This window comes from Ranitomeya imitator, chromosome 2 (genome assembly GCF_032444005.1).
Source record: "Ranitomeya imitator isolate aRanImi1 chromosome 2, aRanImi1.pri, whole genome shotgun sequence".
NCBI classification, from domain to species: domain Eukaryota; kingdom Metazoa; phylum Chordata; class Amphibia; order Anura; family Dendrobatidae; genus Ranitomeya; species Ranitomeya imitator.
This window is the reverse complement of record NC_091283.1, coordinates 238,069,248-238,095,962: the sequence shown is the minus strand read 5'-3', so window position 1 is coordinate 238,095,962 and position 26,715 is coordinate 238,069,248. Positions and strand designations below refer to the sequence as shown.

Here is a 26,715-nt window from a genome sequence, read left to right as displayed (position 1 = left end):
TGTGGGAGGAGTTAGCTTTTGAATTGCCCTTTTCCTGTCCTCTGTCAGGTGGTGTGCTCCCTGTGATATGCAATGTCCCAGAAATGCAACCTTTGGTTGACAAAACTGTAACTTTTGAAGCTTTACACCCTTTGGAAGCAAGATGTAGGAGCAGTGAGATTGTAGCTTCACAGCATACATCTCTATTTGGGGCACAAAGGAGCAGGTCATCCACATACTGGAGTAGGACTACCTCAGCATGTGGAATGACCCAATCCTGCAAAACAAGTTGCAACGCAGCAGTATACAAGGTTGGAGAGTTGTGAGCCCCCTGCAGCAGCACCAGAGGCGTAGCTAGGGTTTCAACTTAGGGGGGGCGAAACATCTAAGTGGACCCCTAACCAGCTAACCCTGATTACAGCTACGGTTGCCCTACACTTTAGGCTACTTTCACACTAGCGTCATGCACTGCATGTCGCTATGTGTCGTTTTGTAGAAAAAACGCATCCTGCAAAAGTGCTTGCAGGATGCGTTTTTTCTCCATAGACTTGCATTAGCGACGCAGTGCGACACGTCGCAACCGTCGTGTGACGGTTCCGTCGTGTTGCGTCGGACCATCGCCACCAAAAACGTTGCATGTAACTTTTTTGGTGCGTCGAGACCGTCTTTTACGACCGCGCATGCGCGGCTGGAACTCCGCCCCCGCCTCCCCGCACCTCACAATAGGGCAGCGGATGCGGGGAAAAACAGCATCCGTTGCCCCCCGTTGTGCGGCGCTTTCACTGCTTGCGTCGGTGCGCCACAACGTCGCATAGCGACGTGCAGTGCACAACGCTAGTGTGAAAGTGGCCTAATAGTGACTATAGGGGAACCTCAGAATATGACCCTACTGTTATTGAAAATAAATCTATATACAAAAACGAGCATTGACTTTACCGCCATATTGTGACCACATGCAACTTTGATCGTCACAATACTGTGAGTGCCCCTATAACAATAATGCTTAAGTGCCCACTTAACATTTAATAATGTCCCCTAAGTTCCCCCATGTACTGCTCCATTATGCACAGTATGGTGAGCTTAAAGCTTCGCTATACACAGTCTAAGGCCCCCACAGCTGCCCTATACACAGTATAATGATTCTATAAGTCCTCTATACACCGTATGATGTTCCCACTGCTCCCCTCTACACAGTATGATGTTCCCACTGCTCCCCTATAGATAGTATGAGCCCAATGCTCCCCTATACACAGTAAAATGCTGACAGAACTCCACTATAGAAAGTATAATGCCCCCAGAGCTCCCCTATATACAGTGTAATGGGCCTACAGCTCCCATATGCACAATATGCCTTCACAGTTCCCTATTCACAGTATGATGGGCATTCAGCTCTCGTCAAACAGTATGATGTCCCCCACAGTTCCCCTGTACACAGTATGATGGGCCCACAGCTTCCTTATACACAGTATGATGGGCCCGCAGCTCCCTTATACACAGTATGATGGGCCTGCAGCTTCCGTCAAACAGTATGATGTCCCTCACAGTTCCCCTGTACACAGTATGATGGGCCCACAGCTTCCTTATACACAATATGATGGGCCCACAGCTCCCTTATATCAGCTCCCTTATACACAGTATGATGGGCCTGCAGCTTCCGTCAAACAGTATGATGTCCCTCACAGTTCCCCTGTACATAGTATGATGGGCCCACAGCTTCCTTATACACAATATGATGGGCCCGCAGCTCCCTTATATGCAGTATGATGGGCCCGCAGCTCCCTTATATACAGTATGATGGGTCCGCAGCTCCCTTATACACAGTATGATGGGCCCGCAGCTCCCTTATACACAGTACTAGATTGTGGCCCGATTCTAACGCATCGGGTATTCTAGAATATGCATGTCCCCGTAGTATATGGACAATGATGATTCCAGAATTCGCGGAAGACTGTGCCCGTCGTTGATTGGTCGAGGCAACCTTTATGACATCATCGTCGCCATGGCAACCATTATGACATCTACGTCGATACTGTGCCCGTCGCTGATTGGTCGAGGCAAATTCACGGCAGACTGTGCCCGTCGCTGATTGGTCGAGGCAACCTTTATGACATCATCGTCGCCATGCTGTGCCCGTCGCTGATTGGTCGAGGCAACCTTTATGACATCATCGTCACCATGCTGTGCCCGTCGCTGATTGGTCGAGGCCTGGCGGCCTCGACCAATCAGAGACGCGGGATTTCCAGGACAGACAGACAGACAGAAAAACCCTTAGACAATCTATATATATAATTGTCTAAGGGTTTTTCCGTCTGTCTGTCCTGGAAATCCCGCGTCTCTGATTGGTCGAGGTCGCACAGCATGGCAACGATGATGTCATAAAGGTTGCCTCGACCAATCAGCGACGGGCACAGTCTGCCGCAAATTCGCCTCGACCAATCAGCGACTGGCACAGTATCGACGTATATGTCATAATGGTTGCCATGGCGACGATGAAGTCATAAAGGTTGCCTCGACCAATCAGCGACGGGCACAGTCTGCCGCCAATTCTGGAATCATCATTGTCCATATACTACGGGGACATGCATATTCTAGAATACCCGATGCGTTAGAATCGGGCCACAATCTAGTTATATATATAGATGATGAGTCCGCAGCTCCCTTATATAAAGTATGATGGGCCCGCAGCTCCCTTATATACAGTATGATGGGCCCGCAGCTCCCTTATACACAGTATGATGGGCCCGCAGCTCCCTTATACACAGTATGATGGGCCCGCAGCTCCCTTATATACAGTATGATGGGCCCGCAGCTCCCTTATATACAGTATGATGGGCACGCAGCTCCCTTATACACAGTATGATGGGCCCGCAGCTCCCTTATACACAGTATGATGGACTCGCAGCTCCCTTATACACAGTATGATGGGCCTGCAGCTCCCTTATACACAGTATGATGGACTCGCAGCTCCCTTATACACAGTATGATGGGCCCACAGCTCCCTTATACACAGAATGATGGACTCGCAGCTCCCTTATACACAGTATGATGGGCCCGCAGCTCCCTTATACACAGTATGATGGGCCCGCAGCTCCCTTATACACAGTATGATGGGCCCGCAGCTCCCTTATACACAGTATGATGGGCCCGCAGCTCCCTTATACACAGTATGATGGGCCCGCAGCTCCCATAAACAGTGTGATGGGCCCGCAGCTCCCTTATACACAGTATGATGGGCCCGCAGCGCCCTTATACACAGTATGATGGACTTACACCTCCCTGTCATGGTTTGGATGCCCTGGTCATTTACTCATCCTCCGGCGTATTCACTATTTTGTGACACTGCTGCAGTGCCGCTGCTCAAACTTGTGAGCACAGCTTCTGACAGGCCAGAAGTTAGAAGCTATGTCACAAGCGCTCAATGTAAGACTGAGGCTATGTGCACTTGTTGCGGATTTACCGAGGATTTCCTGTGTTTTTTGTGCAGACCCTGAGGAGGGGTGGTGACAGATTGCATTTGCTGAAACAGAAGGAGTTGAAGTGGATATTTTTGCTGGGATCTTTACAACCGGGTGGTTTGAACCTAGATTTCAATCTACAGACCTGTGTGGTATAGTTCTAGTGTATTGATGAGATGCGTGCAGCTCGTATCGGTGTAATTTTAAATAGTATCTTTTACATGTTCCACTCCGTGGTTTGGTTTTTATGTTTTATTTCTTTTTTTTCTTTTTTTCTCTTTTTCTTTTTTTCTATCTTCCCATAGGTGGTTATTTAGGTATAGGCACTGGAGAGTGGATGCACCTTGGACAATGGAGGACGGGATTTGAGCTTTTGTTTAGACTACTGAATTCCACTATATTTCAGATTACTCAATTCCACTATATCTCATATTTCAGGATAGAGATTTTAGAACATATATGGTTGGGCGTCTTTTTGTCCTTTATAGCCGACATTTGGCTCCTTATTATAGTAAGGTGATTAATATTTATGCTCCTGATTGTGCCCTCATTGCGCTTCTGTTATGTGTGGAGGTACGCGCGCTGACCTGCGGGTTGCTCTGTCGGGTGGCAGTGCACTGGCAGTGCCGGCTGCGGGTACTCTCTCTCATGCGGGGGCTACATAGAGGACGCTCGACTGGGTTGCGCTGGATTAGGCAGCCTAGGAGTGTTTTTGTTTATGTTGCCTTGGATACAAGTTTCCCTCAAGTCATGTGACTGTAGTGGTGGGCGGTTACTTCCGCTGGTTGGTTCCCCTGCTTCCTGAGATGTGTTCTAGCTGCAGGATGTACGCATGCGTGTAACTTTGATGACGCTGATATCGCCGGCTCCGGTGATCGGCTTGGTGAGCTGTGGAGATTAGAACGGGATATGACGTGGGTGGTTCAGCATGTTACAGGGTGGCCGGTTGGTGGTTGAGTGTATACTTGTATAACCGGGACTATCTGATAGGCTATCTGTGATTTTAGGCGCCGTTTACAACAGTTAGGTATTGGTGGAGTTTGTTTTATCTGCGATTGGTTTACATCTCTATAGCAACGTCTGATGCATCCATCTTATTGGTGGATGTAATGGTAAACAGCGTATGTACTGTATTGAATATAGATCTTTTCCATGTTTCCTCTATGGTGTTTGTATCTGCGGTGGTGGACTTTTAGATAATATGTATTTGATATGTGTTTTGTTATTTATATGTGACATTATGTGACAGGGGGCTGACCTGATGGTGATTGGTGCAATGTGTGGCATCCACGCTATTTAAGGCCGCTCCACTGCATGTTTAGGTATGCTTGATAAAGACCTCCGGGTCGAAACGTCGCTGTTACATGGCTCAATAAAGTTTGCACGTTGGAATACTACATCCGGATGGAGCGCTGGTCTTTTGTTTCTCTTTGGACTAAGCGCTCAATGTAAGACTGAGGCTATGTGCACTTGTTGCGGATTTACCGAGGATTTCCTGTGTTTTTTGTGCAGATTTCACCTGCGTTTTACCACCTGCGGAATCCTATACAGGAGCAGGTGTAAAACGCTGCGGAATCCGCAAAAAGAATTGACATGCTGTGGAAAATACAACGCAGCGTTTCCGCGTGGTATTTTCCGCATCATGTGCACTGTGGATTTGGTTTTCCATAGGTTTACATGGCACTGTACACCAGATGGAAAACTACTGTGAATCCGCAGCGGCCAATCCGCACCGTGTGCACATAGCCTGAGAGTGAGGAAGAGGCCAGAACGAGGCTCCCACAGACTCACACTGATTAGTGACCTCTGTGCCGCTCGAGGAAACACTGGAGCCTCAGACAGGCCACAAACTGCAGGAGACGGAGCTGAGCAGAGACAAAAACAGATGAAGATGCCAGAAGATGAGTATCAGACAGGGGGACAGGGGACGCGGATATTCAGCACCGCTCCAGCAGTGAAATAAAAAATAATGCTGGAGTGGTGCCGTAAATGTGATGCAGCTCTTGGTTACTGTGTGCGGGCTCCTTATATTAATACTCATAAAAGAGCCAGGTGGTACGTATCAAAAGCCCCCTACCCCCCCATCTCCAGCCTCCCCAGACAGCAGATATTACATGATGGAGTACATATAATATCATAACAAAACATTATAATAGCCAGCCCCCAGTGACCTGTCCCCCCTCCCCCACTTCAGCCCCAATACCCCATCATCTCACATCCACCCCCTCAGTGCCCTGTCCCCCCGCACCCACCTTCTGCCCTCACAACCCCCAAATGGTCTCACATTCACCCCCCAGTGTCCTGTCTCCCCTCCCCCACAATACCCCCATGGTTTCACATTCACCCCCCAGTGTCCTGTCTCCCCTCCCCCACAATACCCCCATGGTCTCACATTCACCCCCCAGTGTCCTGTCTCCCCTCCCCCACAATACTCCCATGTTCTCACATTCACCCCCCAGTGTCCTGTCTCCCCTCCCCCACAATACCCCCATGGTCTCACATTCACCCCCGGTGTCCTGTCTCCCCTCCCCCACAATACCCCCATGGTCTCACATTCACCCCCCAGTGTCCTGTCTCCCCTCCCCTACAATACCCCAATGGTCTCACATTCACCCCCCAGTGTCCTGTCTCCCCTCCCCCACAATACCCCCATGGTCTCACATTCACCCCCCAGTGTCCTGTCTCCCCTCCCCCACAATACCCCCATAGTCTTACATTCAACCCCCAGTACCCTGTCCCCCCTCACTCACTTTCAGCCCCCACAATACCCCAACGGTCTCACAGTGACATACCTGAATTTAATAAACCTAATCAGTTCCATCCCCACTTAGGCTACGTTCACTATGTTTAACATAGGGGACGCGTGCGTTTTTAGGGTGGCGTTTTTTGACACTTGCGTCGTTTCCGACGCTAGCGTCGGACGCAAGAAAATGCAACAAGTTGCATTTTCTGTGCGTCCGATTTTGGTCAAAAAACGATGCACGCGTCGCAAAACGCGCGCGTTTTTGCACGCGTTTTTTCGTGCATCGCGCGTTGCGTCGCCGACGCAGGGCGGCGCAACGCTAGTGTGAACGTAGCCTTACTGATATAGTGTGCACTGCAGGCAGGACCAGGAAGTGTCTAGGTGAAATGCAAGGTGCGGGCACTAGGACCCAGCGTGGCTGAGCTAATCCCAGCATGCACAGAGTGAAGAAAAACTGCAGCCAGGGAAAAGCTTCATGATCAGGTCAGACAGGAGGGAGACTGCAGCCGCCACTGTGCTAGCAGCCTGCAGAGTCTCTGTCAGATAGGAGCGGACATTATACTGCTCTGCTCCTATGCGGTGTTCTGCCTTGGCACAGCAGTGGCCCTGGCTCGCGGTGGGCCCCTTCAGGTGACAGGGCCCGGGGCGATGGCCCCCTTTGCCCCCCCCAGTAGCTACGCTTCTGGGCAGCACCATCCACGTATACTGCTGGCCCCTGAAAGTGAAAGCAAAAAGATATTGACAGTCCTGGTGTAGCGGCACAGAGAAGTAGGCATATGCGAGGTCAATGCAGGTGAAGCAAGCTGCCGTTGTCGGGATTTGTGACATGATGGTATGTGGGTTTGGTACCACTGTTGTAATTCAGTGACTGCATTTATGGCCCTAAGGTCATGGACCATTCTGTAGGTTACCGGCTCCCCTTTCCTACCCTTTTTCTTTACTGGAAAAAAGGGAGTGTTCGCTACAGACTTTGTAGGTTTTATGGCCCAGAAGCAATTAGATCTGTGATATTCTTCCCTATTGCTTCTTCCTGAGCAGCACTTAAAGGGTACTGTCTAACTTAAGGTGGTTTTGCTCCTGGCTTCAAGTTAATCATTAGCGGAGGATCTGACATAAGTCCGATATCAGTTTTGGACTTTGCCCCCAGCACGTCTGGGACCTGTGCTAGTGAATCATCTGCTTCAGGTGGGGATAGGGAGTCTGTCACATGCAGGCACGCCAGTACTTTACACAGTTTGGATTCAGGAATCCCAGCCATCAACTTAACTGTACCATCAGGTGCGTACATGATGTGTGCTTGTATTGCCTGTAGTACGTCAGAACCTAGCAGATTAACAGGTGACTTGTCACTGATCAGCAGCCTTGCAAGACAGGTGTGGTCAACTAAACGGAGGGGCAGTGGTTTAGTCAATTTGCATTCTTGGATCAGTCCCTCAAAACCTTGAGTGTAGAGGGTATCGTCTGATATGTCTGATGATTTGACATGTTCCTGGCGGATTACTGTTTTGGCTGACCCCGTATCCACCAGGAATGGGATTTTTCTACCATCTAGGGGATGTACTGGGACTACCCCTTGTGGGCGTGGGTGTGTGCGTGCCCTAAGGGGGTAGATGGCTACGGGGTTGCCTGTTTCCTATTGTGGGTTCTGAGTTGGGGCATCCGTCTTGGGCTGAGTCTCTTTCCTGGGTGCCCTGCACTGATGGCTGATGTGTCCCCTTTTCCCACAGTTATAGCACTCCATCTGTCGTCGGTCCCTTCTGGTAGAATTTGTCCTGTGCCTCTGAACGTCATTGGAAGCATAATGTATCTGTATTGGCTTTGTCTTCTGATCTAATTCCACCCCTTTTGTCACCCGCACCAATTCCTCTATCTGACATATTCTCCAGTCGGGCTTAGCTGCCTGGACCTTCTGCCTAAGCTGTGGTATGAGCCCTGCTATGAATGGGAGTTGGAAGTTTCGCCCCCAGCAGTTCGCCCCCAGCATTTCGTCCCCAGCAGTTCACCCCCAGGTACACTTCGCCCCCAAACATTTTGCACCCGCACATTTCGCACCCGCACATTTCGCCCCCAGCAGTTCGCCCCTGGATGTTTCGCCCCCGGATGTTTCACCCCCAGCAGTTCGCCCCGGATGTTTCGCCCCCAGCAGTTCGCCCCCAGATGTTTCGCACCCAGCAGTTCGCCCACGGATGCTTCGCCCCCGGATATTTCGCTCCCAGGTTGTTTCGCCCCCGCACATTTCGCCCCCGGATGTTTCGCCCCCAGCAGTTTGCCCCCAGATGTTTCGCCCCCAGCAGTTTGCCCCCGGATGTTTCGCCCCCAGCAGTTTGCCCCCGGATGTTTCGCCCCCAGCAGTTTGCCCCCGGATGTTTCGCCCCCAGCAGTTTGCCCCCGGATGTTTCACACCCAGCAGTTTGCCCCCGGATGTTCATTGGTTACTAAGGAGGTCATGCCCCCTTGGTAGCAGAACGGATCCTGGCTCCCTATGATACATTCAGGGCTGCTTGTTCACAGCCCTCTGGAAAGCTCCCCTTCACCCTCCGCTCATGTGCTCTGTCCTGGACAAGAGGAGGGCTCCCCCTCTGCCTGTGTAGAGCCGTTACGGGATGGAACACATGGGGGGCTTTGCAGAGGGCTGTAAACCAGCAGCCCATTACACATCATGGGGAATATATTGTTAGTTGCATGCTCCTGTGCAGCCATGCCCTCTAGAATCCATCCACAAGTACTGCTACTATGGAGAAACAACCTCCTTAACAACCACTGAAATCCTGCAGCACATGGAGCTTTAACTTGGATGAGACTTTTCACACAGAAGTGAAGCTGCTGGAAGGTCTCCTTTGGAAATGAATATCATGGGCACAGGTACTATAACATAACATGTTTTTTGTAGAGTTATGCTTTAACTGTATATATCAAAACTGTTTTAACAAGAAACATAAAAAGGTATAGAGGGGAAGGATTAGAGAAAAAGAGAAAATACAAATTACAGGTTATAATGCTTGAATTATTTTACAGCTAAAAACACTGCTCTCAAAACATACAATATGTGACCATGAACTAAATTTAAAGCTGTAGGCAATGCCTCTCAGATAATCCATCAAGCTTCTATTATTGAAATCTTGCACGATACGTTTAACCCTTGCCGAAATTGCAGCAAACTTTTTGTTTCTTGCAGCGATGGGATTTCCTGCTATTATCTGAATAAGTTCAAAACTATGGAGCTCTTGTTGATGTTTCAGACAGTTAACCCTTTAAGCCTCGAGGGTGGTTTGCACGTTAATGACCGGGCCAATTTTTACAATTCTGACAACTGTCCCTTTATGAGGTTATAACTCTGGAACGCTTCAACGGATCTTGGCGATTCTGACGCTGTTTTCTCATAAGATATTGTACTTCATGTTAGTGGTAAAACTTATTCGATATAACTTGTGTTTATTTGAGAAAAAAACGGAAATTTGGCGAAAATTTTGAAAATTTCCAAATTTTTCAACTTTGAATTTTTATGCCCTTAAATCACAGAGTTATGTCATGCAAAATACTTAATAAGTAACATTTCCCACATGTCTACTTTACATCAGCACAATTTTGGAACCAAAATTTTTTTTTGTTAGGGAGTTATAAGGGTTAAAAGTTGATCAGCAATTTCTCATTTTTACAACACCATTTTTTTTTTAGGGACCACATTTCATTTGAAGTCATTTTGAGGGGTCTATATGATAGGAAATAACCAAGTGTGACACCATTCTAAAAACTGCACCCCTCAAGGTGCTTAAAACCACATTCAAGAAGTTTATTAACCCTTCAGGTGTTTCACAGGAATTTTTGGAATGTTTAAATAAAAATGAACATTTAACTTTTTTCACACAAAATTTATTTAAGCTCCAATTTGTTTTATTTTACCAAGGCTAACAGGAGAAAATGGACCCCCAAAGTTGTTGTACAATTTGTCCTGAGTACGCTGATACCCCATATGTGGGGGTAAACCACTGTTTGGGCGCATGGCAGAGCTCGGAAGGAAAGGAGCGCCATTTGACTTTTCAATGCAAAATTGACTGGAATTGAGATGAGACGCCATGTTGCGTTTGGAGAGCCCCTGATGTTCCTAAACATTGAAACCCCCCACAAGTGACACCATTTTGGAAAGTAGACCCCCTAAGGAACTTATCTAGATGTGTGGTGAGCATTTTGACCCACCAAGTGCTTCACAGAAGTTTATAATGCAGAGCCGTAAAAATAAAAAATCATATTTTTTCACAAAAATGATCTTTTCGCCCCCAATTTTTTATTTTTCCAAGGGCATGAGAAGAAATTACACCACAAAAGTTGTTTTGCAATTTGTCCTGAGTACGACGATATCCCATATGTGGGGGTAAACCACTGTTTGGGCGCATAGCAGAGCTCGGAAGTGAAGGAGCACCATTTTACTTTTCAATGCAAAATTGACTGGAATTAAGATGGGATGCCATTTTGGAAAGTAGACCCCCTAAGGAACTTATCTAGATGTGTTTTGAGAGCTTTGAACCCCCAAGTGTTTCACTCCCCTTTATAAAGCAGAACCGTGAAAATAAAAATTATTTTTTTTTTTTTCACAAAAATGATTTTTTAGCCCCAGTTTTGTATTTTCACAAGGGTAACAGGATAAATTGGACCCCAAAAGTTGTCCAATTTGTCCTGAGTACGCTGATACCACATGTGTGGGGGGGGGGGGGACCACTGTTTGGGCGCATGACAGAGCTCGGAAAGGAAGGAGCGCCATTTGGAATACAGACTTAGATGGATTGGTCTGCAGGCATCACGTTGCATTTGCAGAGCCCCTGATGTACCCAAACAGTACAAACCCCCCACAAGTGACCCCATATTGGAAACTAGACCTCCCAAGGAACTTATTTAGATGTGTTGTGAGAACTTTGAACCCCCAAGTGTTTCACTACAGTTTACATCGCAGAGCCGTGAAAATAAAAAAATCTTATTTTTCCCACAAAAATGATATTTAGCACCCCAAATTTTTATTTTCCCAAGGATAACAAGAGAACTTGGACCCCAAATGTTGTTGTGCAATTTGTCCCGAGTACGCTGATACCCCATATGTTGGGATAAACCCCTGTTTGGGCGCACGGGAGAGCTCGGAAGGGAAGGAGCACTGTTTTACTTTTTCAACGCAGAATTGGCTGGATTTGAGATCGGACGCCATGTCGCGTTTGGAGAGCCCCTGATGTGCCTAAACAGTGGAAACTCCCCAATTCTACCTGAAACCATAATCCAAAAACACCCCTAACCCTAATCCCAACGGTAACCCTAACCCTGACACACCCCTAATTCTAATCCCAACCCTAATCCCAACCGTAAATGTAATCCAAACCCTAACCCTAACTTTAGCCCCAACCCTAACCCTAACTTTAGCCCCAACCCTAACCCTAACTTTTGCCCCAACCCTAACCCTAATTTTAGCCCTAACCCTAACTTTAGCCCCAACCCTAACCCTAACTTTAGCTCCAACCCTAGCCCCAACCCTAACCCTAGCCCTAACCCTAACCCTAGCCCTAACCCTAACCCTAGCCCTAATGGGAAAATAGAAATAAATACATTTTTTTAATTTTATTATTTTTCCCTAACTAAGGGGGTGATGAAGGGGGTTTGATTTACTTTTATAGCGTTTTTTATATCGGATTTTTATGATTGGCAGCTGTCACACACGAAAAGACGCTTTTTTATAGCAAAAAAGTTTTTGCGTCTCCACATTTTGAGACCTATAATTTTTTCATATTTTGGTCCACAGAGTAATGTGAGTTGACGTTTTTATTGGTAACATTTTCGGACACGTGACAGTTTTTGATCACTTTTTATTCCGATTTTTGTGAGGCAGAATGACCAAAAACCAGCTATTCATGAATTTCTTTTGGGGGAGGCGTTTATACCGTTACGCGTTTGGTAAAATTGATAAAGCAGTTTTATTCGACGGGTCAGTACGATTACAACGATATCTCATTTATATCATTTTTTTATGTTTTGGTGCTTTTATACGATGAAAGCTATTTTATAGAAAAAATAATTATTTTGGCATCGCTTTATTCTGAGGACTATAACTTTTTTATTTTTTGCTTATGATGCTGTATGGTGGCTCGTTTTTTGCGGGACAAGATGACGTTTTCAGCGGTACCATGGTTATTTATATCCGTCTTTTTGATCGTGTGTTATTCTACTTTTTGTTTGGCGGTATGATAATAAAGCGTTGTTTTTTGCCTCGTTTTTTCTTACGGTGTTCACTGAAGGGGTTAACTAGTGGGACAGTTTTATAGGTTGGGTCATTACGGACGCGGCGATACTAAATATGTGTACTTTTATTGTTTTGGGGTTTTTTTTAGATAAAGAAATGTATTTATGGGAATAATATATTTTTTTTTCTTTATTTAGGATTTTTTTTTTTTTTTACACATGTGGAAATTGTTTTTTTTAACTTTTTTACTTTGTCCCAGGGGGGGACATCACAGATCGCCGATCTGACAGTTTGCACAGCACTCTGTCAGATCGGCGATCTGACAAACAGCCGTGCAGGCTTACCAGTGCCTGCTGTGGACCCGGAAGTACTCCTTGCAGGACCCAGATGTAGCCCCGTGGCCATTTTGGATCCGGGGACTGCAGGCAGAAGATGCTCGGTACAAGGTGTAAAAGACCAATCGTCTCAGGGAAGCCCGCAGGGAGCCCCCTCCCTGCGCGATGCTTCCCTGTACCGCCGGTACACTGCGATCATGTTTGATCGCAGCGTGCCGGGGGTTAATGTGCCGGGGGCGGTCCGTGACCACTCCTGGCACATAGTGCCAGATATCAGCTGCGATAGTCAGCTGACACCCGGCCGCGATCGGCCGCGCTCCCCCCCATGACATACTATCCTGTCACTAGGAATTAAGTCCCAGGTCACCTTGACGGGATAGTACGTCATATGGGATTAAGGGGTTAATGAACCGGTATATATTTTGGAAGAGTACCACATGTTTCTCAAAAGCTACGGTGCCATCCTTCGACATCATTATTTGTTCGCTGTTGATCATTCAATGTTCGCTCATACACATTCCAGAATTGAACTGGAATCAAAGGTGCTTGACGTCCTCTGCGATTCATTCGACCGATATAGCTGTCTTCAAAATAGTTGGCAATAGGTATTGCTTCTTGTGGAAAGTCAGGATCTTCCACCAATTCTTCAAATGATTGCACAACATTCTGTTGTGGTAGAAAAGCCAGGGCAGGTATCATGCGTATCCAATGGGCAAATACATGGTCACCTTGGTATTGCATCTTGAGTCCTTCATTTTGCACTTTACGCCAAACCGACTGTGATAGGTAGAAAAAGCAACCAGTCTTCACAAGGTTGGGGAATTCACTTTCAAATGCCTGTTTTACAGCTAGTTCAAAATCCAACATCAGGTTTTCTGGCTGCAGTCCAGGCTGCAAGTTCTTCAGCTCTTGCAGCAACCTCTGGTATGTAGAACGGCTCTTGTCTGTCAGCAAGGTGTACACTAGCGGAACAACAAGGCCGCTGTGGACTACATGGATTGTGTAAAGTTGCTTAAACAAGGCTGGTGTAGTGAAAAACATGCCATCAGCAAACCACTCTTTACTTTGTGCCAGTAGATGGAGATTGTCTCTTGTTCCAAATATCAACATACGGCTGTGTCCATTTCCTAATTTAAAATGAAAGTATTAGTAGAGGAAATAACAGAAAAAGTGTAACAAGCAGCAAACAGAGAATTTTGGGATAAATTCACAAAAGAAAAATCCTACTCAGAAGCCTCTGTTCATATCTCACATTAAGGCTGCGTGCACACGCAGCGGATTTGACGCTGCGGATCCGCAGCAGTTTTCCCTAAGTTTACAGTACCATGTAAACCTATGGGGAAAAAAAACCGCTGTGCACATGATGTGGAAAAACGCAGCGGATTATTTTTCGCAGCATGTCAATTCTTTCTGCGGATTCCGCAGCGGTTTTCAACATGCACCAATAGGAAAGTGCAGTTGAAAATCCGCAGAAGAAACCGCATGAAAATCCGCAGTGAAAACCGCACATACCCTTAAAATGCACATTTTGCTCCAGATTTTCTGATTTCATAATAAAAAACTGAAGCAAAATCTAGTGTGAAGGGGCCAACCAATAGTTTTTTACAACATATATTGTCCCAGTGGAAAATGATATATTTTTGTTTAAAATTAAAATTACTTCCAAACTTGAAATAGGTCACATTTTTAGGGTACCTTTAGACCCTTCAACTAACGGCCATTCAGCACGGCCGATCGCCGCCATGCTGAACGGCCGTCTAGTTGACAGCCGCATCCAGACGCGGCGTGCGGCTGGACGTCTGAATGAACGACTGGGCGGGCCGCCCGCCTGAATGGGGCGTTCCATTCAGGCGGATGGGCGCGCTAGTCGTTGGGTGGGCAGCATGGACGTTCGTGACGTCCGCGCTGCCTATGCTGTCTCATTGAGAGGATTGTGCAGGACGCAAAAAACGCCAGTAAAAGAACCAGTGTGCTTTTGGCCTAAGGCATAACTGAATGGTCCATTAGGCTGGGGTCATATGCAGCATTAATGTGTAAATCCCATCCAAATGCTGATGAAAAAATGTTGTTTGCAAAAAATAAATGTCAATGTATGCTGCCATTATACAAAGAAAATTCCAGCCATTCAGACAAGGGGCTGAAATCCTGTACTAAAACCTGCACCTAAATCCATAGAGTTAAGTGAAGATTTTGATACAGAATTAGGGTACCACAATAGTGGCCACAATTGCAAGCGCAAATAGATTCTTGTGGGATCTGCAATTGCTACCGCAATTACAGCCGCTGCGGAGATGCCGCTACGCAATCCCCTTCTGTCAGTGGGCACGAGGCCTCAGGCTTTATCCAGGCAAGCTGGATTTACAGGCATATTCCGGGCTGTGTTTCCTGCCTGAAACCCGCCCTTTCCCGTCTATGGTGCGGGTTACGGGCGGATTCCGGCTGGGGCCAGAAAACGCCCCACCGGAAAATAGCTTCAAAGCTATTTTCCGGCGGATCCTGTGCTTAACTCGCCCATTCAAGGGAATGGGCAAGAAGGAAACCTCCCAAAAAATGCCTGCAAACCACGGGAAATACGCTCGGTTTAGGCCATAGCAGGGCATGGCCACGCCCATAGCAGAGCTTGGCTACATCCCCTATTTGCAGAAGCGTTCTGCCAAAGCGCTTGCAAAGTGCTTAAAAAGTGCTTTCAAGCAGCAGGCAAAACACCTCTGCAAATCCAGGCGTATCTCACCTGATCTCCGGAGTTCAGCCCGACCTGTCCACGGATCTGCAGGACTGAACTGCGAGAGCCGAGGAATCAGCCAGCGATGGCAGTTCAGCTCATGCATGCCAAAGACAGGCGAGGCTGAACTCTGGGGCAGCATCCAGGACAGGTATATGGCCAGTACAATGCTGCATATTTGGAACTAGGTGTTTCCAGCCAGCTAACGCTCGGCACGCTCATTGCTATCTAATTAACGCTGCTGGTTATTAAACTAAAGTAAATAATGACAACATTCAATAGCGCTTACGCAGGTGGTAAATTAACGGGTGGTATGGTGTGAGGACGGAGCCTCGTGTGGTAATGTGTGGGGACGGAGCCTCGTGTGGTAATGTGTGCGGATGGAGCCTCGTGTGGTAATGTGTGGGGATGGAGCCTCGTGTGGTAATGTGTGGGGACGGAGCCTCGTGGGGTACTATGTGGGGACGGAGCCTCGTGTGGTAATGTGTGAGGACGGAGCCTCGGGTGGTAATGTGTGGGGAAGGAGCCTCGTGTGGTAATGTGTGAGGAAGGAGCCTTGTGTGGTAATGTGTGAGGACGGAGCCTCGTGTGGTAATGTGTGAGGACGGAGCCTCGTGTGGAAATGTGTGGGGACGGAGCCTCGTGTGGTAATGTGTGAGGACGGAGCCTCGTGTGGTAATGTGGGGGGGATTATGTGTGGTAATGTGGTAGGGGCAGGATTATCTGTAGTAATGTGGTGGGGCGGGATTATGTGTGGTAATGTGGTGGGGGGTGGGATTATGTGTGGTAATGTGGTGGGGGCGGGATTATGTGGTAATGTGGTGGGGTGGCGGGATTATGTGTGGTAATGTGGGGGTGGGATTATGTGTGGTAATGTGGTGGGGGCGGGATTATCTGTGGTAATGTGGTGGGGGGCGGGATTATGTGTGGTGATGTGGTGGGGGCGGGATTATATGTGGTGATGTGGTGGGGGGCGGGATTATGTGTGGTAATGTGGTGGGGGGCGGGATTATGTGTGGTAATGTGGCGAGATTATGTGTGGTAATGTGGTGGGAAGCGGGATTATGTGTGGTGGTGGGGGGTGGGATTACGTGTGGTAATGTGTTGGGGGGCGGGATTACGTGTGGTGATGTGTTGGAGGTGGGATTATTTGTGGTAATGTGGTGGGGGGCGGGATTATGTGTGGTAATGTTGTGGGGGGCGCGATTATCTGTGGTGATGTGTTGGGGCGGGATTGTGTGTGGTAATATGGTGGGGGGTGGGATTGTGTTTGGTAATGTGGTGGGGGGCGGGATTATCTGTGGTGATGTGGGCGGGTGGGATTATGTGTGGTGATGTGGGATTATGTGTGGTGGTGGAGGGCGGGATTATGTGTGGTGTTGTGGTGGGGGGCGGGATTATCTGTGGTGATGTGGTGGTGATGTGGGATTATGTGTGTGGTGGTGGGGGGCGGGATTATGTGTGGTAATGTGGTAGTGCGGGATTATATGTGGTGATGTGGTGGGTGGGCAGGATTATGTGTGGTGATGTGATGGGCGTGTGGGATTATGTGTGGTGATGTGGTGGGCGGGATTATGTGTGGTGATGTGGTGGGGGGCGGGATTGTGTGTGGTGATGTGGTGGGGGGCGGGATTTTGTGTGGTAATGTTGTGGGGAGCGGGATTGTGTGTGGTAATGGGGTGTGGGGGCGGGATTGTGTGTGGTGATGTGGGGGGTGGAGCTACTGTGCAGGGGGCGGGATTAGCGAGTAATCACAATGCCTCATATATATAGATTAGTGTTGGCCGATCCGATCACTGAAGATCGTAATTTATTACGATTTTCAGGCTGATTGTTATTATAAATTACGATCCGATTTGTAGCCAGATCATGATGATGATCTGAATTAGAAATCGGAATCCACCGTAATCTGAAAACACTGTCCGGGCATACACGCCCGAACAGTGTGCGTATTATATATATATATATATATATATATATATATATATATATATATATATATATATATATATATACACATACACACACACACACACACACACACACACTGTACGGGTGTACAGCGTGTGGGCATATTTAGCTTTAGTAAATGGCTCCAGGCTGCGCTGTTAAAAGATGAACAAACCCAGTTACTCACCTTTTGCTCCAGTGTCCAGTACTGGCTCCGGCTCCTAGCCCAGCAGTGCAGGGAATCCCGAAATCCGGGCGGCGCATCGCCGCCTCTGTGCCTACCGTACTATAACTACAATGGAGAGTGATCCCAGGACCGCTCACTAGATGGTCCTGGGAAAGCACCACATCACGTCACAGAACAGCCCGGCACATGTGCAGAGGTGGTGATGCACAACCCAGAATGCATAGCGTTGGGATTTCGGAGACAGCGCTGGACACCGGGTTTTTTTATTTTTTAACAGCGCAGCTTGGGGCCATCTATAATATAACGCTGGGAGCGTCACTCTGTCCGAAGCCTTTATAGACTGCGCAAGCGCCGACGCAGTCTGGGCCTCACAGAGTGACGCTCCCGGGAGATCGCGGTATGCGTTCACACTGAACGCACACCGCGATCTCCAACAGAGAAGCAGGGACCGCCAGGAGGGTGAGTATCGCCTATATTCACCTGTCCTCCGTTCCACCGCTGAGCGCCGCCATCTTCCCGGTCCTCGGCCTGTGACCTTCAGTTCAGAGGGCGCGATGACGCGCTTAATGCGCGCCGGCGCCGCCCTCTGACTGAACAGTCACAGGCCGAGAAGATGGCGGCGCTCAGCGGTGGAACGGAGGACAGGTGAATATAGTAAGTGCTGGGGGGCCTGAGCTGGCGGCGATACCGGCACCTGACCCCCACAGCGCGCCGGTGTCCCCGCCTGCTCAGGCCCCCAGCACTCGGCGCCCAGCGACCATAGGTGAGTATGTTTTTTTTTTTTTTTATATTGCAGCAGCAGCAGCATACGGGGGCATATAGAATGGAGCATGTTAAGGGGGCCATCAACCATAATGGAGCAGTGTACGGGGGCATATAGAATGGAGCATGTTAAGGGGGCCATCAACGATAATGGAGCAGTGTACAGGGGCATATAGAATGGAGCATGTTAAGGGGGCCATCAACCATAATGGAGCAGTGTACGGGGGCATATAGAATGGAGCATGTTAAGGGGGCCATAAACCATAATGGAGCAGTGTACGGGGCATATAGTATGGAGCATCTTATGGGGGCCATAAACCATAATGGAGCAGTGTATGGGGCATACACTATGGAGCATCTTATGGGGGCCATAAACCATAATGGAGCAGTGTACGGGGCATATACTATGGAGCATCTTATGGGGCCATAAACCATAATGGAGCAGTGTACGGGGGCATATACCATGGAGCATCTTATGGGGGCCATAAACCTTTATGGAACAGCGTACGGGGCATACACTATGGAGCATCTTATGGGAGCCATAAACCTTTATGGAGCAGTGTACGGGGGCATATACTATGGAGCATCTTATGAAGGTCATCAACCTTTATGGAGCAGTGTACGGGGCATATACTATGGAGCATTTTATGGGGGCCATAAACCTTTATGGAGCAGTGTATGGGGCATATGGATGGGAGCAGCAAATTAAAGAACGGTGGCGCAGGATGGGAGCAGTACATGACAGAACGGGGGCGCAGGATGGGAGCAGCACATGACAGAATAGGGCAGCACATGACAGAACGGGGGTGCAGGATGGGAGCAGCACATGACAGAATAGGGGCGCAGGATGGGAGCAGCACATGACAGGACGGGGGCGCAGGATGGGAGCAGCACATGACAGGACGGGGGCGCAGGATGGGAGCAACACATGACAGGATGGGGGCACAGGATGGGTGCAGCACATGACAGGATGGGGACGCAGGATGGGTGCAGCACATGACAGGATGGGACGCAGGATGGGTGCAGCACATGACAGGATGGGGACGCAGGATGGAGCAGCACATGACAGGATGGGGACGCAGGATGGAGCAGCACATGACAGGATGGGGACACAGGATGGAGCAGCACATACCAGGATGGAGACCATATACCAATATAAATGCTCGCCACCCGGGGTTCAATAGCTAGTTATATATATGCAAGAAAGCTGGAAGAAGAGTGGCTCAACTGAGATTGTTGCTGAGGACTCAGTGTGCTGCTAGAGCAGGGGTTGGCTTCTGCCCGTACTTAACATGCATCCATGAAGAAAGACCTCCGCGCTGCTGAAGTCCTATACAAATCCTTTATTGCATTATAAAGTTCCAAAAGTGCCAGACCACCATTACCCATATACACACACACTGTTCGGGCGTACAGTGTGCATATATGTATATATATATATATATATATATATATATATATATATATATATATATATATATATATATATATATATATATATACAGTATATATATATATATATATATATATATATATCTAGCTCTGGAGATTGGATCGGAATTAATTCCAATCTTTCGGTATGATCAGCCCGATCTGATCCTATCTTTCCAGTGATCGGCCAACACTAGTTGGAATCAGTAGGCCTCACTACATTATATTACCCTCAAAGTTTCCCTTGAAGGCAAAAATCACATAGTATTTTATATCAGCACCTTATAGTCTAGCATTTTTCACATTTGTTCAAAATAAATGTTGCAATAATTATGCATAATGGAATTGTTTTAATACAATGTTAAATGGTTAAGTAGCTTACCAGAGTCATGCAGAAGGAACTGCTGCTGGACACCATCAATACTGATCTCCTGGAACTCCAGGGGGATAACAAGTTGATCAAGGGTTTGAGGTAACCTTGGGATATTGCCAAGTTGCCTTGCTAATCGTATTGTTCTCTTCAGTGATGCTTTCCTTGGGAGAAGTGCTGCAACATTAGAATGGGCTCCTGAAACGACGTCTGTGAGAATCTGTTGTGGTGTCTCCTGTGTTGTCCTTGCCCTGGTGACTGCCTCACGCCGTGCCTTCCGGTCCGAATGATGCTATGCGTCCAGGACCTGCGATGACGTCACGGTCATGTGACCGCGATGTCATCGCAGGTCCTACGCTCAGACCGGAAGCCACCGCCAGCACTGCAGAGAGGCGCGAGGACTTCAGGGCCCGTGCCTGAGGTGAGTATATCTTTATTATTTTTTTTTTTAACACGAATATAGTCCCACATTCCTAGACTACGTGGGCAGTGCAATATACTACGTGAACAGTGCAATATACTACATCGGCTGGCCAATATACTACGTGCGCTGTGCAATTTACTACGTGCGCTGTGCAATTTACTACGTGGACTGTGCAATTTACTACGTGCGCTGTCCAAAATACTACGTGGCCTGTGCAATGTACTACGTGGACTGTCCAATATACTACATAACCTGTGCAATATACCACGTGACTGCGCCTTCTAGAATACCCGATACGTTAGAATCGGGCCACCATCTAGTATATTCAAAATTGGCAATCTTCTTAGCGATTTTCCAGAGGTTAGCACTTGGGAAAGTGGCGACTGTGAAAGAGGTCTTAGGGCTAAAACACAAGGCCAAAATTCCCTGCCTAATTTTGGGCCTAAACATCTGGGGGCAAAAAGCTGGGAGCGAAACATCCCGGGGTGAAGTGCTGGGGGCAAAACATCCGGGTGCGAAACATCTGGGGGCGAACTGCTGGGGGCAAAACATCCGGGGGTGAACTGCTGGGGGTGAAACATCCAGGGGCGAACTGCTGGGGGCGAAACATCCAGGGGCGAACTGCTGGGTGCAAAACATCCGGGGGCGAACTGCTGGGGGCGAAACATCGGGGGGTGAAACATCCAGGGGCGAACTGCTGGGAGCGAAACATCCGGGGGCGAACTGCTGGGGGCGAAACATCCTGGGGCGAACAGCTGGGGGTGAAATGTGCGGGGGCGAAATGTGCGGGGCGAAGCAACCTGGGGGCGAAATGCTGGGGGCAAAATGTTCGGGGGCAAAGTGTACCTGGGGGCGAACTGCTGGGGGCGAACTGCTGGGTGCGAAACATCCTGGGGCGAACTGCTGGGGGCGAAATGTGCTGGGGCGAAACAACCTGGGGGTGAACTACTGGGGGTGAAATGTGCGGGGGCGAAATGTGCGGGGGCGAAACAACCTGGGGCGAAATGCTGGGGGCGAAATGTTCGGGGGCGAAGTGTACCTGGGGGCGAACTGCTGGGGGCCCAACTGCTGGGTGCGAAACATCCGGGGGCGAACTGCTGGGGGCGAAATGTGCGGGAGTGAAATGTGCGGGGGCGAAACAACCTGGGGGCGAAATGCTGGGAGCGAAATGTTCGGGGGCGAAGTGTACCTGGGGGCGAACTGCTGGGGGCAAAACTTCCTAAAACCGGGTAAGTCATATGGGTCTGGGGCGTCCTTGACCAGTGTCATGTGGTTTTTTGGGCCCCATGGTTTGTAATGGGAGACAGTTGTCGTAGTCATGGGTGCAGTTGGGCGTTTGGGGGTAGATGTTAATGTTGCTGCTGCAGCTGCAGCACCGGTTGCGTCCATAGTCTAGAAAGTTGGGGGTTGATACTCTCCGTCATCTAGTGTGTTGGGTGTGCCTAGGCTTTCTATTGATTTTACTGTCACATTGTACCCAGGGTCTTGTGTACTAGTTTGAGTGTGGATGACAGGATAAAGTCCTGTTGCCCCGTAGGGTCTCGGTCTCCCGCAGGCAGAACATTGTTCACGACAGTCGGGGTTTTGCTGTCCACACGCACACACCCATCCTTCCAGACCTGGTAGGGCAGGAGCCGTGAGATGGGGTTGATATGGCGGAGGCATTTTTGCTTTCTGTCTGAATCTCATCCCTTGCGGTGTTTCTATGTTAACCCAACCTCCTTCTCTTTTTAACTCCTTTGCTACATCTGGCCAAGCCCTTACCTGTATTAATAACTTATTATCCGTAATCCATCCCATACTCCCTGCTAGAGCTGAGTCCCAAAGGGAAGAATCTAGTGGATCACTCTTCATCCCCAAACCTGTTAACAACTTACTAGAGTCCTTCACAGCAACTTTACCTTTCCTTTTCTTCACTATCTCATGGGCGCTGCACCCCTCCCTGTGCTCTTTGCTATCTATATTTCTCATTGCTGCCTGCTCTCTCTTTCTTTCTCCTCTGTGTTCTCTGGTGTTTCTGGCTAATGACTCACTGTTCTTCTAATGTGTAGCCTCTATTTTGTGCCCACCTCTCACGGCCTCTAACTCGTAGCAACTTAGTAAGGCTACGTTCACATTTGCGCCTTTGGGCGCAGAGTCGTCGACGCATATCGACGCATGCGTCATGCTCCCCTATCTTTAACATTGGGGGCGCATGGACAAGCGTTGTATGCGTTTTCATGCGTTTTCCGACGCATGCGTCGTTTGGCCGCACCTGGCTACATGTTGCATTTTTGTAGCGTCAAATTTTTTTAAAAAAACGCATGCGTCGCCCTTGCGTCTTCAATGCGTTAAGAATCCCATTGAAACCAATTGACAACGCAGAGGACGCAAGTGCGTGCGTCGTAGCGCGTTGTGCGACGCATGCGTCGTTTAATAAAATAACAAAATAAGTGTCTAGACGGAGTCTAGACAGTGACAAAACAACCCAGATATAAAATAAAGGTTGATGCATTGTTTGTCAGTTGGCTGCAGCATTGGACACACACCAGACAAGCTCTCTCTCATCTGCTTTCAAGAGATGTAAGTATAGAATATATCTGCGCATTCTTTGTGTTTTATTTTTTAAAATTTATATTGCAAGTTGTGGATGTTTAATTTAATGTTTGTTCTGCACTTTAATCCGGCTATACTGTGGTTGTTTAATGGAAATTGGTGTTTTTTTATTCTAGTTGTGATGTATTTCTGGCGTTATATGATGGCGTTTCATTGTCTCCGGCCTTGTTGGTTTTATTGTAAAGTATGGTGGTCTATCCAGGATTGACTTTTCTTTTCCCTTTTTTTTTTGGGTGTTTTTTTTTCTATGAATTTGTGGTGCTTTAAATGTATTTTGGGTTGTTCTGTATTGCATGCGGTTGTTCCACTGTGATTTTTTTTTATAGAAATGTTGTTTTTTTTTAATCAGGTTCTGATGTATTTCTGGGGTTATATGTAACGGTATGGCGTTATCTTGGCTTTGTTGTTTTTTAAAAAAATTGTAAAGTATGGCGGTTTATAATGGATTGCCTTTTCTTGTGCCTTTTTGAAAAAAAATTATTTCTTTTAAAAAAAAAGATATATGTGTCTTTTTTTGATTTGTACATAGGGGCTGTTGTTTCTTTGTTTTGTTATCTTTTCTGGGACTGTTGTATTCTGTTTTTGCTATACTCTGGCATTGTGTCGTCTCTGCCATTAATTTTTTTTTTCAATGCGGTGTGGTTTGCTCAGCGCTTGTTCAGTTGACATTGTGCACTGTTCGTTGTGGTGGTAATGTTATGTATGGATTTTTTGATATTTTCTTCTATGTGGCTGTGTATTGTGCATTCTTTAATGTAATAATTTTTTCTCTGTTTCCTTGCAGAATTTATCTTGTTAAACCATGGCCACCGACTCAAGCCACACACCAACGCATTGGAGTCCGGTGAGTACATGATCTACTGTTGTTTATTATTTGTTGTATTTGTACACGTGACACTACATTTTTTAAAATATTTTCCAGGCTTCTTCAAATGAGGAGGAAGTGAACCAGCAGGAGCAGCGACCTCGGGGCCAAGCTGTGGTGGCAAGACGGCGAGTAAGTATTTTTTCAAACAACATTAGGAATGTTTTTTTGGTTAATTTCAAAAATATTTTTTTTTTTTTTTGGGGGGGGGGGGAAATATTTGTATTTAGCTTGCAAACATTAATGTTTTCCAATTATTATAGGTTTCACAACGGGACCAAGATGAGGCGATTGACATTGATATCATGGTCGCCAGTATCCAGGAGCGAGGCCCGTTGTGGGACAGCCGTGACACCCGGCACGCGGACCAGGTCATGGTGAGGCGGATGTGGGCTGAGGTGGCCAAATCGCTGTGGGATGGCTTTGACAGCGCTTCATCCACAGACAAAGCAAACTTTGGTAAGTATTGCTGAAACACCGCTCTGACCCATCAGGCCAGGATAACACAGCCGTGTGTGATGTGATCAACTCCTGCAAGTTTGTTGCATCGCACACGGTTGTGTTATCATTTGAAAATGTTAAATCTCTAACCTTTTTTTTGTGCTTTTTTACAGTCAAAAAATTGAAGATAAGATGGCGTTCCATGAAGGACCGTTTCAATCGGGGCATGCGGAAGGAGAAGGAACAGGCTCGAAGTGGTGCTGCTGCGGCAAGGACATCAACGTATAAGTACACACGACTTCTACAGTTCCTGAGACTGATCCTTGGCCGCCGAGAGTAAGTATTTACCTATTCAAACACATCGGGTATTGTACAACATACATGTTCACGTAGTATATTGTCCAGCCACGTAGTATATTGCCCAGCCATTTAGTATATTGCCCAGTGACATAGTATACAGCACAGAGACACATAGTATATTGCCCAGCCACGTACAATATTTCATAGTGGCGTAGTATATTCCCCATCCAGGTTTGTCACATTTAAAAAAAAAAAAATGTTTTCCACGGGAGACCTTCTAGTCCACGGCAGGTTCCGTTCCCAGGGTTGGTCTGATCGCAGGACCTGTGATGACGTCTCGGTCACATGACATGATGTCATGGCAGGTCCGACGATAAGCGTAAACCATGACGGCCGTCACAAACGCCTACGGAGGGTGAGTATAGCATGGTAATTTTTAAAATCAAAATTTTTACATTTTTTAATACTGATGCGGCATAGTCAATAGTCATAGTCAATAGCGTCAATAGTAAAAAGTTGGTGACATCAAGGTTTAACGGCGGCAACGGATTGCGCCCGCGGCATAACACGGTGCGTTACCGCCGGTAAGTGTTTATGACAGAGGGGAGTATGCGGGCGACAGGCATTCACTGCGGGGAGTAAGGAGCGGCCATTTTATTCAGGACTGTGCCCATCGCTGATTGGTCGCGTCAGCCATGACAGGCAGCTGGCCAGAACAATCAGCGAATGAATAACCGTGAGTGAAGGACAGACAGACTGACGGGATGGAAGTGACCCTTTACAATTATGTTAAATTATTTTATAGTGTTGTGTGATGCAATGTTAACTTTATATTACACAGGAGGTGGCGAATGTGAAATGTTAGATTTTGTATACTAATGTTTTCCTTATGTTTTCACAGAACACACAGCAGCACCCTCGAACCTGTTCGGCTATCTGGAGCGGTCCTTCATGAATCGCCATCTGACCCGTCACAGCCATCCCACAGCGATAGCAGGCTTGCACCACTTTCTGGAGAACCGGCAGCCGGTCCATCTGGTGTTCCCCTGACCGAGGCCTCAGGCGCTACTTCTTTCGGGTATTCCTGACAGCGTCAGCGGGCCTCGGACAGGCCGCTAATGCCCGAATATTTTCATTTGGGCACGGTTTTCCAAAATTGTTTCAAGGTGCTGGGAGATAGGATGGACACTGCTCTGTCCAATATCGACCGGCGCCTTGAATCAATGGAATCTGAGCTCATGAAGCCGGCGAAACATTTTTTTAGTGCCATTGCGAAGGGCATGGTGGAACACCTTACACTCCAGATTTCGGTGATGCAGGCCTGCAACAACGCCTATGTGAGTGCTCTGCAGCAGGCTAGGATCATGCAGTCAGCGGCTACAATGCCAGTGGTACCAACGCTGGCAAGCATGACTCCTAGTCCTGCTGCAGAGCAACTCTACCGAGGTCCGGGTGCTGAGGGACTCCGCCACCGACACCATCGCACCGAGCCGCCGAGTCCTGCTCCTGCCAGGCCCTCAAGTTCACGAAGACGGCATGCAGAGGAACAACCAGAGGGAGAGAGGAAGAAACGGAAAACCCGGACAGCTACGGCGGCTCTGGCTGCTCCAATACCAACACCGAGCTCTCGGCCGGGTTCAAGCCAGAGCAGGAGTAGCCAGAGCCAGTCAACAGTCACTCGTACACTGGTCGTGCCTCCTCCCTCCCCTCCTGCATTGGCAATCTCACCACCGACGGCCACAGGGTGGTGTGAGATACCATTCAGCATTCTTGAGTACGGTTCCTCCTCCTCCTCCTCCTCTACCGACTCCCAAACCGGTGGATATCAGTCGCCCTTAATTGCCGACGTGGATACCCCTTAAGAATCTATCCCCCTTTTTTTCTTGTGTCCCCCCCAATAAAAAAGTTATGTTGCAAACTCAATTTATTTTTATTGTTGTAA

General features: G+C 47.9%; 2 protein-coding genes across 5 annotated transcripts in view; both read left to right on the top strand.

The window, feature by feature from the left end:
• Positions 1-7,332: 7,332 nt before the first annotated feature.
• The window catches only part of LOC138662827 (oocyte zinc finger protein XlCOF22-like), a 95,924-nt gene continuing 76,541 nt past the window's right edge, over positions 7,333-26,715 (top strand). For all 4 annotated transcript variants that reach the window (XM_069748799.1, XM_069748798.1, XM_069748797.1 and 1 more), the window contains exon 1: positions 7,333-7,455. The gene's annotated coding sequence lies outside the window, so the exon portion shown is untranslated. The remainder of the gene's footprint in view (positions 7,456-26,715) is intronic.
• On the top strand, positions 7,799-26,698 carry LOC138662828 (uncharacterized). Its single transcript, XM_069748802.1, has 6 exons — positions 7,799-9,039; positions 23,952-24,011; positions 24,090-24,164; positions 24,296-24,491; positions 24,647-24,809; positions 25,675-26,698. Exons 2-6 carry the CDS (start codon positions 23,970-23,972, stop codon positions 25,859-25,861), a joined length of 663 nt encoding a protein of 220 aa, XP_069604903.1. The 5' UTR covers positions 7,799-9,039; positions 23,952-23,969; the 3' UTR covers positions 25,862-26,698.